The sequence below is a fragment of the Rattus rattus genome, chromosome 7 (assembly GCF_011064425.1).
Source record: "Rattus rattus isolate New Zealand chromosome 7, Rrattus_CSIRO_v1, whole genome shotgun sequence".
Taxonomy (NCBI): domain Eukaryota; kingdom Metazoa; phylum Chordata; class Mammalia; order Rodentia; family Muridae; genus Rattus; species Rattus rattus.
In genome coordinates, this window is record NC_046160.1 from 58,231,762 (window position 1) to 58,248,362 (window position 16,601).

General features: G+C 39.4%; 1 protein-coding gene across 2 annotated transcripts in view; it reads left to right on the plus strand.

The window, feature by feature from the left end:
• The window catches only part of Nrcam (neuronal cell adhesion molecule), an 80,241-nt gene that overhangs the window by 43,716 nt on the left and 19,924 nt on the right, over positions 1–16,601 (plus strand). Inside the window, exons 19-28 of one of the 2 annotated variants that reach the window (XM_032907694.1) lie at positions 561–758; positions 856–926; positions 2,011–2,236; positions 2,711–2,826; positions 4,380–4,584; positions 6,399–6,521; positions 7,118–7,294; positions 8,618–8,653; positions 14,484–14,609; positions 15,669–15,821. In XM_032907694.1, the coding sequence (XP_032763585.1) occupies positions 561–758; positions 856–926; positions 2,011–2,236; positions 2,711–2,826; positions 4,380–4,584; positions 6,399–6,521; positions 7,118–7,294; positions 8,618–8,653; positions 14,484–14,609; positions 15,669–15,821 (1,431 nt within the window). Of the gene's footprint in view, positions 1–560; positions 759–855; positions 927–2,010; positions 2,237–2,710; positions 2,827–4,379; positions 4,585–6,398; positions 6,522–7,117; positions 7,304–8,617; positions 8,654–14,483; positions 14,610–15,668; positions 15,822–16,601 lie in introns of both variants that reach the window. The other variant, XM_032907695.1, reaches the window with a different exon arrangement.

The window sequence follows — 16,601 nt, forward strand, 5'->3', positions numbered from 1 at the left end:
CTCCCCCTCCTCCTCTTCCCCCTCCCCCTCCTCTTCCTCCTCCCCCCCCCCCTCTCCCCCCCCTCCCCCCCCCCCCTCCCTCTCTCCCCCCCCCCTCCTCCCCCTCTCCTCTCCCTCCCCCTCCCCCCCCACCTCCCCCTCCCTCCTCCTCCTCCTCCCCTCCCCTCCTCCTCATGTCCCCTCTCCCCTCCCTCCCCTCCTATGTCCCTCCCCCTTTACTACCCTACTAAGTCCTCTCACCATGCCCTGAATAAACTCTATTCTATACTTAAAGAAAAAAAAAGCCCAAAAAACAAAAACAAAAAGTAAGACTTCCCATTAGAATATGCAGATTAGGCCTAAACAGTTTTATCTAAGCTGAGCTCAGCATCATAGAAGAAAATGCCAAATATTGCACGTGCTTAAGTATTGAACTCAAAATATCCTCACAGGAAGTTTTTTTTCTTGCAAAATCACTTGTGTCTGGGTACTCTTACTTGCCACAAGGTATTTCTGGCTCCTGTTCATAAGTTGACTGAATCATTGTGTTGGGTTTGTGTTATGTGTGGTGGTGTGGCCAGAATTCATCATCGAGTATGAAGATGCAATGCATGAGGCAGGGCTGTGGCGCCACCAGGCGGAAGTTTCTGGAACGCAGACCACAGCCCAGCTGAAGCTGTCTCCCTACGTGAACTACTCGTTCCGAGTCATGGCTGAGAACAGCATCGGGAGGAGTGTGCCGAGCGAGGCATCGGAGCAGTATCTTACAAAGGCCGCAGGTAAGGCTGGAACGCAGGAGGCCGGCAGAAGACCGGAGGGTTCTCCATGCCTTCCCGAGAGCTGAAGCTTGCTTATGTGGGACTGCTTCATTTCTAGAACCAGACCAGAATCCCACGGCTGTGGAAGGACTAGGGACAGAGCCGGACAACTTGGTGATCACATGGAAGGTGAGTCAGGAGGCTTTTTTTATACTGAACAGAATCGGTCGTTTTAGAATAATATCTGAGTTCATATTCCTTTTGACCATTGTAGAAAAAAAAATCTTACCTGTATTTTGAAGGCAACTTTGTACAGTAATTAAACAGTTCTACCTCTGTGACCAAAATGGACAGGTGAGAATCGCTGATTGCCGATGGCCAAGTGTGTGTCAATCATCTGTGTGATGGGAATAATAGCACAGCTGCATAAGACCGAAGGAACTAATGTGTGTGAAATGCTTAGCATTGGGCCTCACAGGAATATATGCTGAAAAAAATGCTAGCCAGACATTGTTATCACCATGCACCAAGCTATTCTCAGTAGCCAAATTGTTATTACAATCATTCTTTTTTTTAAGATTTATTTTATTTATTCCATGTATATAAGTATACTGCTGCTGTCTTCAGACACACCTGAAGGGGACGCCGGATCCCATTATGGATGGTTGTGAGCCACCATGTGGTTGCTGGGAATTGAACTCAGGACCTCTGGAAGAGCAGTCAATGCTCTTAACCGCTGAGCCATCTCTCCAACCCTATTACAATCATTCTTACAGTATCTGTGTGTTCTAGATCCGAAAAGTTAATAACTAAAACTGAAATATTTGTATGTATAATGTTAAAACCTTAGATCTATGCATACAGACACATATATGCATATTTATGTGCACATATGATAGAATAGACAGACCCAAAATTTTAATAGAAAAATAGTAAGTTTCCATCACTAGGCAACAATGATGAGCTATGACACTGACAGGAATACATAAAATAAATGTAGATAATTACGTTTTAAGAGTCCCCCACACTTACTATGATGGAGCCAGTCTTTGAAGGTTTATGTGTTATTTACTACATTAGAATTACAATTTACAACTTTGACCCAGAAACAGGCCCTGGATCTCATCACAATTGAGAGAAGGGAAGAGGTCCCTGGAGATGTGGGCATTTAAGAGCATGCATTTTAGTGTTTCAGCATTCACTTATGTCTAGGAACTGGACTTTCTATTCCTGTAAAAGGCTGTACAGTCATTCTGTTTGGCTTTTCTCATAGCCCCTGAATGGTTTTCAATCGAATGGGCCTGGCCTCCAGTACAAAGTGAGCTGGCGTCAGAAAGATGGTGACGATGAATGGACATCTGTGGTTGTAGCCAATGTATCCAAATACATTGTTTCTGGCACACCAACTTTCGTCCCATACCTGATAAAAGTTCAAGCCCTGAATGATGTGGGCTTTGCTCCAGAGCCAGCTGCAGTCATGGGACATTCCGGGGAAGACCGTAAGTGTCCCCTGCCTATCTCATTCTACTCTTGCCTAGATGGACAGAGCTCCCAAGGTACAAACCTGGGCTATTTCCAGAGGTACCTTGGTTAGCAAGCAAGAGGTAACAATCATTTTGCTTATTTCCCTACATTTGTACAGCCTACTACGTGATAAATAGCGATTCAGTGCCAAGGAAATAGCTTGGTCATAGAGCATTTTCCTAACATGTGTAAGGCTTCGGATTCCAAATCCAGAGCTTACGGGACCGGGGAGTTTAAGTTCACAGTATTAAATTTGCTTTCATAGACTCAGATGAACAAATAATGAAATGTCACCTTTTAACAGTCAACAATCCGTAGGGCAGGACTCTCTAACGTAGTGCAGAGTATGCTTCAAGCCAAAGTTATTAAATATTGTGACCTTTTGTTGCGTGAAATAAAAAAAAAACAGCTATTTGCATCACCCCCATCCTTTCTTGTCTTCTTCCTAGTTCCAATGGTGGCTCCTGGAAATGTGCGTGTCAGTGTGGTGAACAGTACCTTGGCAGAGGTACACTGGGACCCTGTACCTCCCAAGAGTGTCCGAGGACACTTACAAGGCTACCGGGTAGGTGAAGGGAAACACTTTGTGCTCTTTATTTAGGAGCAGGACCATGGCGAAGGCCACTTGTCACATATACTATTTTAGGTTGAGATTATGTGGTTCATCTGTTAGTGGACTTAAATTCACAAGTGGACTTAAATTCACTGCTTCCAGCCACACCTAAAGAATCCAGCTACAGTTGACCTAAAGTCTCACTTATCGAGGATGATAAAATGATGTTTTCTCTGTATTTCACAGGTTTCCCACCTTTTTTAGGCCCTTCTGACAGACTGAACAGTATATGTGAAATAAGGCAGACTATTTTTTTTAAGAACTGTAAAAATGTAACAAATTCACCTAGTTTAACAATAATGTGGAGAACACTAATAAATCAGATCATACTTTAAGACTCTGTAGTATATAACTAAGTCATTCTTATGATCATTAATTATCTTTATTAAAAAAAACCCACAGAAACAGTAATTGCTAGAGGTATTTTTATTCATATATCCAAAGAACCCATGTACACTTATATCACTACTTTGATTTGACACTGACCCCTGGAGGATTCTTTTTGTACTGCACTGTATCCTCTTTTTTTTTCCCCACCCCAGTGACCAGATTTTGCATAAGCTAATTTATCTTAAAAGATATATATATAAAAAAAGCCTTTAAATTCCTAAGATACCTTCAAGAAGGTATAATGTACAAGAAGATGTAATGTACAAAAGTTCTCACCTTTTGACCAAAGTTAGGCAACACCTTTTGATCTTTTCAAAACGGTGCCTAAAATATAAAAGTACTTGTAATTAGATGGTAGAGTATCTTAATAAACTAATCTGAGACTTGCAGTACAGGGCCATTGCAGCTTTGGAAGAATCCCTCACTAACCCATGAGAGGTACCAAAAAAACAGTAATAATAGAAGCCTCCCTAGGGTGAGGATTAAATTAAGTAATGTGCTGTCTGTGTATAACTCTACAAGAGCATGTAAACAATGGGTAGCAAAATTCATACAAATAAAATACTTGTATATTTATTGTCATTTTTCTCATTCTGGGAAGAACCGAGTGAATCCCATTCATTTCATTTATAGTCCTCCAGCAAAACAGTAAAGCACAGTATAAAGCACAAAAATAAAAGTATTTTTGTGTAGGCACAACTTTTGTCATTCTCTATGGGCTTCTGTTTTGCTTGTCTAAGAACCACTATCCATTAGTTCTACTAATATTCATGTAAAATGAACCAAGATATTTTTCTGGAAACCAGCAGTTCAGTTAAAAAAAAAATATGAATGAGTGGTGTGCATGTGTGTTCCCGTCCCTGTGCATTCCTACAAGTCTATAGGAGGACTGAGAAGGGAGACGCTCAGGCATCACAGTGGATGTGTGGGGGTCAGAAGACAACTCTGTGGAGTTGCTTATCTCTTCCTACTTTTATTCGGGTTCCAGAGATCTCACGGGGCTGACAGGCTCTCACAGGAAGGGCCACTGCCGGCTGGGTCCCCTTGCTTTGGTTGTGTAAGCATGATCATATTGACTTCCTGTGTGTCCCTGACTTGGGTTCTTGCCACTTCAGATCTACTACTGGAAGGCTCAGAGCTCATCGAAAAGAAACAGACGCCACATTGAGAAGAAGATCCTCACCTTCCAGGGCAGCAAGACTCACGGCATGCTGCCAGGGCTGCAGCCTTACAGTCACTATGTTCTCAATGTCCGAGTGGTCAATGGGAAAGGGGAGGGCCCGGCCAGCGCCGACAGAGGCTTCCATACTCCAGAGGGAGGTACGGAATGGGTGTGGCTCTGGGACCAAGGAGCATGCGGTACATCCTGAAAGGTTCTGTACTACAGAAGGACCTCCATTGAGAGAATACTCTGGAAGCAAAATGCATGATTAGAAAAAAAAAATCACAAAACTGGAAAAACATCACTCACTTATGACTGGTAGCCACACAACACTTCCGAATGCAGAACGCTGTGTCCAGATGCTTGTCCCCTTTAACTTGTCCTCTTCATTTAAGCTATCTGAAACATTGCCAATGTAGTGTGGGAGTCATCAGCTTTCTGAGCTGAGTCACCTTCTGTATCCTCTCTAAGTGTCAGTAGCTCCCTCTGGGAAGTGTGAGCGATGGGAGGAAGAAGTAAGAAAATACCCCCTAGGGAAGATATTTCATCGGCTTGCAGTTGACGCATGTGCCCTCATAACTTCTTGAATCTTACAAAGTTGTACTGAATTAGAAGGCTACAGGTCTTACATTAGGTGTGATGGAGCCTCCACCCCAGCACTTAAAATGCTGAGTCACAAGGGTTCTTGCCACTGTCATCTCTCACCAGTGACATATCCTTTGGATAGCTCCAGGGGTCATAGAAGAGAAAATTGGGATTAAAGACTGAAAAGGAAGTGGGAAAGAATAGTTTGTCTGAAGCTATTAAAAGCATCCTTCTACTAAATATATGTTGTATGGCCAGGATGAGAAAAGGGACATGGCATTGGGAGAGAGCCCACATCATGCATTATCTTGGGTGCCATGGATGCTAACTTGTGGGGCAGGAGCTCTTAGTCTGCAGGCTGTGGTGGTTCCTTCAGGATCTGCTGAAATATTTAAGGAATGTCATGAACCTTCTACAACGGCACACTCATGCAACGCATCAACATAGTTTTCTAAAGAGAAAAGACCTATGGCTTCTAGAAATTAAGAACTAATTAGGTTAAAGTTTAGAAGCTGGTGGCAGACATGATTGCAGGCCTGGGCAAAGGACAGGAGGAAGACAAGAAGCAGAGAGGATGAAGAAAAGTATATGGTTGAGAAAAGGGTTTGTTGCCAAGACTTAGCATCCCAGGAGGTGGGAAAAGCAAGAACTCCAAGTTGACTGTCTGGTTTCTGGCTAGAGTGAAGAGGCGACCGTGGTGTCCTTAGTCAGTTTCTAGGGGATATGGCAGAGAGGCAGCATCCTGATGCAGTTCAGCCCCAAGCCTCTTAAAGATGGATGGCAGACTAGGCCTATTTCCCCTGATAATTTGCCAGCCTCTGTCCAGGAGACCTGAAGCCCTTGAGCCTCCTCCTCCATCCTGGGGTAGGGTGAACCAACATGTGGGCTCTCGTCTTTACTTTCTGATCCTGGGAAGCTGTGAGCACTTGGGAGAAGCACAGCTCAGCCCCTGGGCAACCTGGCCTGGGCCCAAAGCCCATCTGGGACTTTGTGGAAACACCTGGTTTGTTGGGGGAAACAGTGTTCAAGGGCCCAGAGCACAGCTGCTTCCTCTGAGAGGCCTGCTTAGGATGGTCTCCCTTAGCAACCCGCTTGCTTTCACAAATTAAGTCAAGTGCTGCCTGCTCTAAAATAGATAGTTTGAGTCCCTATAAAGGCAGGCTATGTATTTTGAGAAGATGATTTCAGCGAATTTAAATGGAAGTGGTTTTAGAAAAAAGATAAGAGAGGGAAAGGAATGTTTCTGCTACAGATTTGTGTTAATGAAACAGCTGAAGCAAAAACCAAGCTGAAAACCAAACTTTAGATCGATCGTGTAAATAGGAGAAATGTGTTTACTTTGAAACGTTTTCTCTTTTTAAAATGTGCTGTTTGTTCTTCTTAAAAGTCCCTAGTGCTCCCTCATCTTTGAAAATTGTTAATCCTACACTGGACTCTCTCACTTTGGAGTGGGACCCTCCAAGCCACCCAAATGGTATCCTGACTGAGTACATCTTAAAATATCAGCCAAGTAAGTCACCATGATAGGGAAAAGTTAGATTTTGAGCAAACTCCTGTTGTCAAATGCAAGCTTGTTGTTTCATAATATTTATTTATACCTTCAAATAGTATTCCAGAAAGAGCTTCAGAGCATACCTGTTATAAAAAACTAATGTATATGTTATTAAAAATTAAGGTTTATTTAGGATAATACAGGTTGTTAAGTGTAATTGTGAAAGGGGTGGTGTCCTATCCCTATTATCTAGAGACTATTATCTAGTAACAAGAAGTAAAGAGGAAGTTTCTTGGCCACAGGATGCCAAGCGAAGTGTTTGGAGTTATTAACAGTATCAAACTCCTCAGCAAAGATAGAGTGAAAACTGCTATTATGATCCAACTGTAAAATTTCCCTAGTGTGTATTCTAACAGGGAAAAATTCTACTTGTTTATATTATACTATAGGTTACAGTTTACTATTTAAATGGTACTTTATCCAACGCATGAGAAGGTCTGTAAAAGGCTTATATACCGGGAATGACATTTTTGGTTGAAGCAATGATTTACAATAGTATTGTTATGACAACTAACTAATGGGCATTGTCCTTGTTCGTCATTTCTCATCCACAGTTAACAGCACACACGAACTAGGCCCTCTGGTAGATTTAAAAATTCCTGCCAACAAGACACGCTGGACTTTGAAAAATTTAAATTTCAGCACTCGGTACAAGTTCTACTTCTATGCACAAACGTCAGTGGGATCGGGCAGTCAGATCACAGAGGAAGCAATAACAACTGTGGACGAAGGTAAGAAGGGTATGTATAAAATCCATATCATTACAAAGATCGGAGAATTTAAAAAGCATTGAAAACTTATTCCTTCTCTTATGGAATAGCCATCTTATCCAGTAACATGCTTATTTGTAATTTCTCATCCCAATGTATGTAAAAATCAGTTATTTTATTCAGCTGTTTGGGTATCTATTTTTCAAGCCTGTATGAAACTTCTAAACTTGAAATATTGGAGTAGATGGCTAACAACACGGCCCAGGGCTGAAGAGCTTTGCTCTTGCAAAGGCCTCAGGTTCAGTTCTTAGTACCCATATGGTGACTCACAACTGCTTATAACACCAGTTCCAGAGGATCTGATGCACGCTTCTGACCTCCACAGGCACTTGGGTGTACATAAACTCATGCAAACAGACACACATAGAAACAAATACATCTTCTATATTAGAGTGGGAATAAGAAATAACCATATTTATCACACGAGTTCAGAGTTTGATTAACTCTTTTGCCCGTACACACATACACATATATATATGTCTCTATATAGTTCTAGTTATAGTCCTGAGTCACTGTAAATAATTCCTTTATCTACATATTGATTTATACTTTCTGGAAAGAAATAAAAATTAATTATTAAATACTGCACTTATTTATGCTTAGACATAAACATTGTATTTCGGTATGTCATCTGCAGAGAAAGCAGAAATGTTCCATTAAACTGAACACTTTGAAAAGACATTCAGAAATTTTTTGATTCAATGAAAAGGATCAAAAATTGTGTAAAATAAGGTCGAATAGATAGCTCAGTGGTTCAGAACATGTTTTGTGTTATAGAGGACCTGATTCAGTTCCCACATGATAATTCACAACCATCCATACATCCGGTTCCAGGATATCTGCTGCCCTTTTCTGACCTCAGCATTCATACAGTACACATACATACACACATGCAGGCAAAACATTCACGTATATAAAACAAATACTAAAAGTATTTTAAGTATTGTAAAAGATTTTCTGGCTTTGCATGTCTCTAAATTGTAAAATTGCTTAAGGACTATATGTCTGGTTATTAGTTATCTTCAGTAGCTTCTATATCATATGAAATTGAAATTCCTATCAAAAAATGGATCAAAACATCCTAATCCTTCTTAGAATAATGGACCTTAAGTAATGTTTATATTTGGTAAGTTTTGGGACAGCAATACATTGTCCCATTGAAATAGGCTTTATTCTTCCTGCATGCCTTAGCATTTTAATAAGTGCTTTTTAAATAAGTGTACATGCTCATGGGTGTGTTACATCTAACTATACAGTGTCCTGTTTCTGTTTCCCTTCATTAAGCTGGTATTCTTCCACCTGATGTAGGTGCAGGCAAAGGTAAAATAATTCATCTGCATGACTTTATACTGTGTGAACTTTGCAATGTTAAATGTGGGGAAGTGCAGCATGGGTAAACTGAGGAACAAAAATATGCCCAGAACTACCAAAAGGAGAAGATCTTGGCTAATCATGACTTTCAAATTAACTTTTATATACTTTATAAGCAGAAAGTCACTTGTTTAATTCCTCCCAAATTTTCCCCGGTGCAAATCCTAATTGTAGATTGTAAGAATGTGATTTTGGTTAGATCAGATGGGACCAAAACTGGGGATTTGTCACAGATCTTCCATATGTCCATGCCACATATGAGGAATTCAAATCCTAGATGAGAACAGCCTACCAGAAATAGATCCGCTGAGTTTCCTATAGCCATCTGTCCTAGCCACAGTCCTGGGTGACACAATATGTTTGTACTCAATAGCACTACAACACACCATCCTTTTGACCTTTGGTTTAGTAATACCAAACCCCTTACCTGAGTCTCTACAAGTGAGTGTTCCAGTCAGCCTGCATACTCTGCTCAGATGTCTCACTCCACTTGCCTTTACCACTCACTGCTCAAGTCTCCTCACGCTGAGCTCTAGCCAACGGTCCTTGGTGGACAGCATCTGTTCTTTAGTTCTGAATAAAGTTTAGTTTAGTCCTCTGTGTCCGTATACTTGCTGGAAGAAGAGAACTTGTAATATTTCTTCCACCTGTGACAATACCAAAGAACCTCCCTTCCCCTCTCTGACCTCTGGTTATTGATCCACCAGAGTCTGCTTTTAGAGAGCAGGTATGTGCCTGTCTCTAAAACAGTGAAAGGACCAGAGTCAGGGCTTGCCCTGTGTTGCAAGAGACCAGGTGAGTATGAGCAGGAGTGAGCGAAAAGAACAAGAGAGCTGGGAGTCTTGTCTTGAGTGTGTCTGCTCTCGTGAGCTTAGACTTGATAAATAGTTTCATTTTTCTTAGAAACTCTGCCTATATCCAGAAACTTGATGAATTACAAAATGCATATAACATTAATCTTAGAGTAAATGAATCAAAATTATTGTCATTTTTAGTCATCCAAAATTATATTTATGGTCTTAGACTTCAGAGAACAAAGCTGTAGCAGTTCAAAGCTTCTACCCTATGTAGACTCACTCTATTGCATATGCATATCTGTTTTCTGGTATAATTATCACTAAAATGATGGGTATTTTTAGAATAAGTTTAACTCAGGAATTCCACGGAAAGTCTGGTTGCCTCCCCGATGTGACCAGCATGTCCCGTCGCTATGACCAGTGACTGCTAAGAACCTATGCCTCCCTGGGGCTGACAGTGAAACAAGTCTGAGCTCCCCATTGGCTCGTCATATTACAAGACAATAAATTCTGCTTTAAATAAACTCAAACTAAAATAAATTTATATTGAAAGATTTTTTTTGTTTCTCATTTGATGTTACTAAATTCAACTGTGGGCAGTTAATGAATATAAAAGATAAAGGTAGAATGTCTAAAATTAGATTAAGTCCTTAGTATAAAATCTAACAGGTTTCAAATAATAAAGGAAGTAATATTTAAATAAGAAAATGGTGAATCTGACCTCATTTTTATATTTTAATAGTATAATAATTAAATGCTGTTTACATGAATGATGCTATTTTACCATAGTGATATTTAAATTCAAGTATAGTTCATAATCCTGAATTTTTCTTCCAAGGTATTCTTTAATTTTCTTTAATCTAACAATGATGAATTAAAGTGGCCATCTGAACCCTTCTTAAGTCCTACTGCATAGTGAACGCAGGGCTTGCACATTCTTAGTGTTTTCCTGCCATTTTCTTCAGTACAACTGAGTTGAGCATAAATCTTTAGGATCTTCAGGAGTTTATTGTGGTCCATTCTGATTCAAGCCATCAATATTTATGGAAGAATTACCTTGCTTGGCAGCTCTTGTTCCATTTCTATGACTCTTTACTGGACCTCAGGGTCTAGTGCTCTGGGAGCTAGCCCCATGAAGGTTTATCTATGAAATGAAACTAGACCTGAGCAAAGTAGAGGTGGGTTTTGCCCCCCAACCCCACTGCTGGTAGATCTCTATCCCTATATCCTAAAACTTTAATGATGATGCTCTTGACACCAGTCACCAGAACAGACTTACATCCTACTTAGTTGATACAGTAATGTGGAGAAATTAGTAATTGACAAGTTTACACAAGGCTTAATTTGCAGCCACCATGGTCATTCCAGGACTGAGCAGAGAAACCCCACTGGGCAATAGCCAGACCTGGGGTCTCTCTGAGATCTGACTCTCACAAGATGATGTTGCCAGATCCAAAAAGTTGAAGACTCAAGTTTAATGTTCATGCCTTTATTTGACCTGAACAATAACAACAACCAAAACTACACAAATGCATTTGAACACTCGGTGTAGCAGGTAATGGTGTCTCCTTGGCACAGACCACACGACAACTGTACACTTTACATAACACTGTACATCACAAAAGTAAAGCAGGACTTTGCCTTTCACATGGCTAAACTGTGACAGCAAGATGCCAAGTCAGTCATGGAAATGAAATGCTACGTGAGCACAAGGAGGACATTATAAAAAAGAAAAAGAAGAAGAAGGAGAAGGAGGACATTTATTTGGCCCAGCAGTGCCAGGAAAGACTCAGGAAAGGCTTCATAAAGAACTGGTTCTTGAAAACCAGTTTTCTCTGGCAGATTGAGTCAAGGTTGAATTCTTGGTCAAAAACAAGCAAAGGCCAGGATTGGAAAGCACACAAGGTGTCGTGTTATAACTTGCCATGTACTTTGTGGAGAAAAGATGCCTTGAGTTGCGCCTAGAGCCACTTGGAGGTCAAAGGTGAATAGCTCTTAGCAGTCACAAAAGCCTGTAGTCAGAGGTGAGTCCTTGAGTTTGAACAGGGACGTTTTGCAGTTTAGGAATATAACATGTGGGTTACTGTTAACATCAGTGAATGTTTACAGAGAGAGGTTGAGGAATCGGCAGGGAGACCCTTGGGGAAGCCAAGACCAGAGACAGCACTGAGAAACCCTTGTTGACTAGCTGGGACGCCAGGTACTCACTCAGTGAGTGAGAATGTGGAACAAGGGGCAGCTAACAGAAAGGTTAGAATTTCCCATTGTCAAACTGGCCAACAATACAACCTGAAGAAACCTCCATCTTAAATGGGTACATAGGAGAGAAAGCTAAATACAAGAGTGGTGGAAACCTTAAGGACTCAGTTCTTTACTAATTTCCTGTTTTCAGTAAAGACACTTTAAATACAGTCGGCAAGACATTAGCTGTCTAGAATATATCTGTCTTAAAATTAGAACTTTGTACTCTTTGACCAACAAGTTCCAGGTGGTTCACCCCACTCTAGCTTCCAACAGTGAACTTTCTGCCCTGTATTTTTGTTTGACTGCTGATATTCCACATATAATTTGACTTTTCTCTCTGTGTCTGGTTTGTTTCACATAGCATAATGACTTCTGGATTTGCCGTGTTGTAAATAGGGCTGTCTTCTTTTGTAAGGCTGAGCAGTATTTCTTCACATATATGCCAGCCACCATCACTATCTGCTAATCTGTCAGTGGATACTTCCTTAGTTTCCCTGTCTTGATTCACAAAGATAGATGGCCTCATTCACTGGCATATCTTGAGGACACGAATATAATTTCAGTACAGCTGGAAATAAAAATGGAAGTGTCAAAACAATCTAAAGAAGAACCACTAGGAAGTAACAGAAAATAATATTCTGAGACACACTGTTTTAGGGCTGGCTAGAAGACTTGTCAGGTAAATGTGCTTGCTACTAAGCTGATGACCTGAGTTCAACTCCTAAAGCCTGCATGGTAGAAAGAGACAAACAATTGTCACAACTTGTTCTCTGACCTTCACATATATGTCATATTGTGCATAACAAACAAATACACATACACACACACACACACACACACACACACACACACACACGGTGGAGGGAGAGGGAGGGACAAAGGAGGGAGAGAGAGGTGGGGAAGGGAGAGAAGAAACAAAAACATATAAATAAATTGTTAAAAATTTTAACCCTTAAAAAGCTAGATGCTACTTGGTTAAAATTATTTTGCTATGGTCCTGTTTTCTGGGAACTTCTATAGTCATTCCAAGATTAAATTCTCCAGTTTTATGATGTCACAATAATTTTTAAAGACATGATCTAGTGTATTCTAAGTCACCCTTGTATCCTAACATGACCTAGAACGTGCTATGTAACCGAGGAAGATCTTGAACTTCCCACACTCCTGCTTCTACCTCTGAGTTCTGGGCTGGCAGGAGGGTTCCACCACACCTGGTTTTACACAATGCTGGGATCAAACCGAGCCTTCATGTGTATCATACAAGCACTCTTACCAACTAAGTCCCAAAACTAGATTCCAGAATTTTTAAGAGAAATTTATTGGTATGTTCTAGGTTCTAGCTGGAGATAGTTCACACACGTACCCATGTAACCCTTTGCGTTGATTATATTCTTGCCACTGGAGAAGAAAATCTGGGAAAACTAATCCAGTAATCACTCTGCTCTCTGCTATTCCTTTTACACACCAGAAAACAGCACAGAATATTCTTGTTGTACACTTCAAGTGTACCTTTTAACTCCTTCAATATGCCTTTAAAGTTTTATTTATCTTTATTACGTTTCTTTGTATACGATATTATACATCTGTGCGATATCCACCTCCTACTGCCCCTTTCCAATCTCACTTCTCTGCACAAATCTCTTGATGCACCTCATTTTGATCCTAAGAGAGGCTGCTTCATTACATGGCATTCAATTCTAAATTATATAACTCTGTTATATTCTATATTATATATAATTCAAGATTATATAATTCTAAATTATATAACATTTTAGAATGAATTTCATAGTCTGAGGTAACTTCTCAGTGCTTTCAAATCTAGTATCCCATATAATTTCTCTGGGGTGGCAAAAGGATCTTACCATGTTAGCTTACCTAGTTCTCATGTTTAGTTGATGCTATAGGGGAGGGGCTGAAAGAAATAGCCCACGGTATTCAAATAATACTTCTAAATAATTTAGATGTATTTTCATCAACTGTAAGCATATGGAAGGCATCATGTAGACTCCATAACTTGTATTTTTAAAGGCTAGTTAGGTTGTCACATACTGTTAGGAAATGCTGTGCAACAAATGCCAGGCGGGACTCACTTTCTGGGATTTAATGGGTCAGCTAGTTCCTGCTCCTTTCATTTCTTCTTGACCTTTGGTAGAGTATATTTGACCACAGCATGTGTACTTGTTTCCCCAGGATACCCTAACTGTTCAACATCCTAAAGCAAGAGTTTCTCAGCTCTTCAGATTCTCAGTTTGAGACTAAAAACAAGTCAGAAGTCACTAATGTAGAGAATAATCTTTCTCCTCCCAGTATAAATTCTCTGAATACCCGCAGTGAGAAGCTAAAGGAAATGGAAAGGTACCCAAATTACCTGGAAGTCTCTGATACACTCTAACAGCCTTTGTTCTCAGGACAGTTAATCATCCCCATTGTCCATCAGTAAATGAAGATGGTGATGTTTACTGGGACTGGATCTAATGGGAAACAATTTATGTTACTTAGAACGCATGTAATAGAACTTGTAACTTTAGAATCATATACTTCTGATTATTATATTTTAGTAACTAGGGGCATTTTCCAAAAACAAAAGTGAAGATACATGGACTCTAAATTTTTATAATCAACTCTAACATCTTATTTGCACAATTTCAAATAATTTTATCTTTCCATCGGTGTGTATGGTGCCGCAATATGATTGTCTGTTTGTTCTGTTCTGTTTTGTTTCTCTGTTGTGTATTTAGTCCGTGCAGTAAGTCCCAGGATCAGCAATGTCACTGCTGCAGCTGCTGAGACGTATGCCAATATCAGTTGGGAATATGAGGGACCAGAGCATGTGAAGTTTTATGTTGAATATGGTGTAGCAGGCAGTAAGACATGATTTATTACCCTGCTTTCAATTTGGGGGACACATTTTAAGAGCCTAAGAATAATGTTTAGGATTTACTATGGACTGTGTTGAAAAGTAACTTGATCCTACCCAGAGAATCAGAGTCATTTCAAAAAAAAAATCACAGTGAACCACTTTTAATTACAAACAAGGCAACTTTCATTTTCCAGTTTGGAATTTCTAGTAGTAGAAATCAAACTGATATGAAAGAATTAATTTTGCCCAACTAACCCAGCAAAATCTTATAAGCAAGTGAAGAAAATTAAAACTGTGGGATCATTGATTTTGTCTTGGTGTTTTATGTATTACCAAGTCGGCTCTCTGCTCACATCATAGCTATATCTCCTGGAAGATGCAGGCAACTTGAATTTTCAGGGACTCATGAAAACCCCTCCCTTCCTCAATGCAATGTGCCCTATATATCATAGGCTGATGACCAGTGAATGTCTGTGCAAATTTCAAGTACCATCTGACTTCCTATTTAAGTCTTTATGAATCAAATACATACTATTACTATTATCCCTTTAGAAAGCCTAACATTTGAAAAATATTAAATTTATAAGTTGGATACATTTAAAGACATTTAAATTTACCAAAGGATTCATCTAATGAATCTTTATAAACAATCTTCTTGTAGTTCATTAAAGCAATTTAATGTATAATAAGTTCTTAATGTAATCATTTTAGAAGAATTCAGTCATTTCATGGAACAGGGAGCATATAAGGTTATATTTGGATTAAAAAGAATAATGTCCACAATGGGATATGTACATTAATGTATACATAAATTGTCCAATAGGTTTCTCTTTGTGAATATTCTTATGAGCTCCTCATTTTAACTGACTTATTTGACATTCTTTGATCTGTAATAATCTAAAGTGCTATATTCAATCACCTAGACTTTTTTTAGTTTTACTTCAAAAAATTTTCCTTTATTGAAGTATTAAAGTAAATTCTGGTCCCTTGAAATACTGAAAAAAATTTTGTTCTTTTGTGTTTTGTTTTGTTTGTTTGTTTTTATTTTGAAAAATTTCCATAGGCAAAGAAGAATGGAGGAAAGAAATTGTAAATGGTTCTCGGAGCTTCTTTGGGTTAAAGGGTCTAATGCCAGGAACAGCATACAAAGTCCGAGTTGGTGCTGAGGGGGACTCTGGTTTTGTGAGTTCAGAGGATGTGTTTGAGACAGGACCAGGTGAGGCACACACTATACCAGTTCTCGTTGTGCTCAGAAGTAGAAACTAGCAGACACTCAGTTAGAGGCTGGGGCAGGTGGAGCTTGCAGGGCTGTGGATGTCGAACTCTCGGGCGGGCCCTGTTGGGTTGGAAGTTTGCATTTTAATTATGTTTGGCTGCTTGTATTATCTAAGTTACAAAATTGGACAAATTTTCTTTCAACTTCATTATTGTCCCAAACCATTTTTAAAAACCTAAATTTAATTTTAACTTACATTTAGATAACTCAAGTTTTGATATAATTTCCATATTTAAAATTTCTCTTAATTAAATTGAAGTTAATTCTGAAATTCTTTTTAGGTTGGAATTATATTTAGTAGAGTCAAAATTCTTTATATCAAAATCAGCTACAACCCAGCAGAACCCTGCAATTTAGTTGGACAATTGATACAGTGTTATTACGTTTATTAAAAAGAAATTCTGTAAGCCTTGTATTGCACTTTATTTCAAAAAAATTGCCTGAGTATTATGTTTTAGTTTTTTGAATGTTATTCAGAGTTCACTAGTGTAAAAGTAAAGTTTTGAAGGAAATGTACATATAAAATACAAATTAAAGTGCAAATAAGAATACTAACAAATATTGGTTGCTAAGGGAATAGTATCTACTTTCTCAGACCAGAAGAAGGGTCTTTGGGGTGTGTGTGCATTCTAGGGCTCATGCATTCATCTTCTGCTCAGTCATATCATGCATTCTTGAGGAAGTATTATGCACTCCTGTGGAAACTAAAGCCAAGAGGGA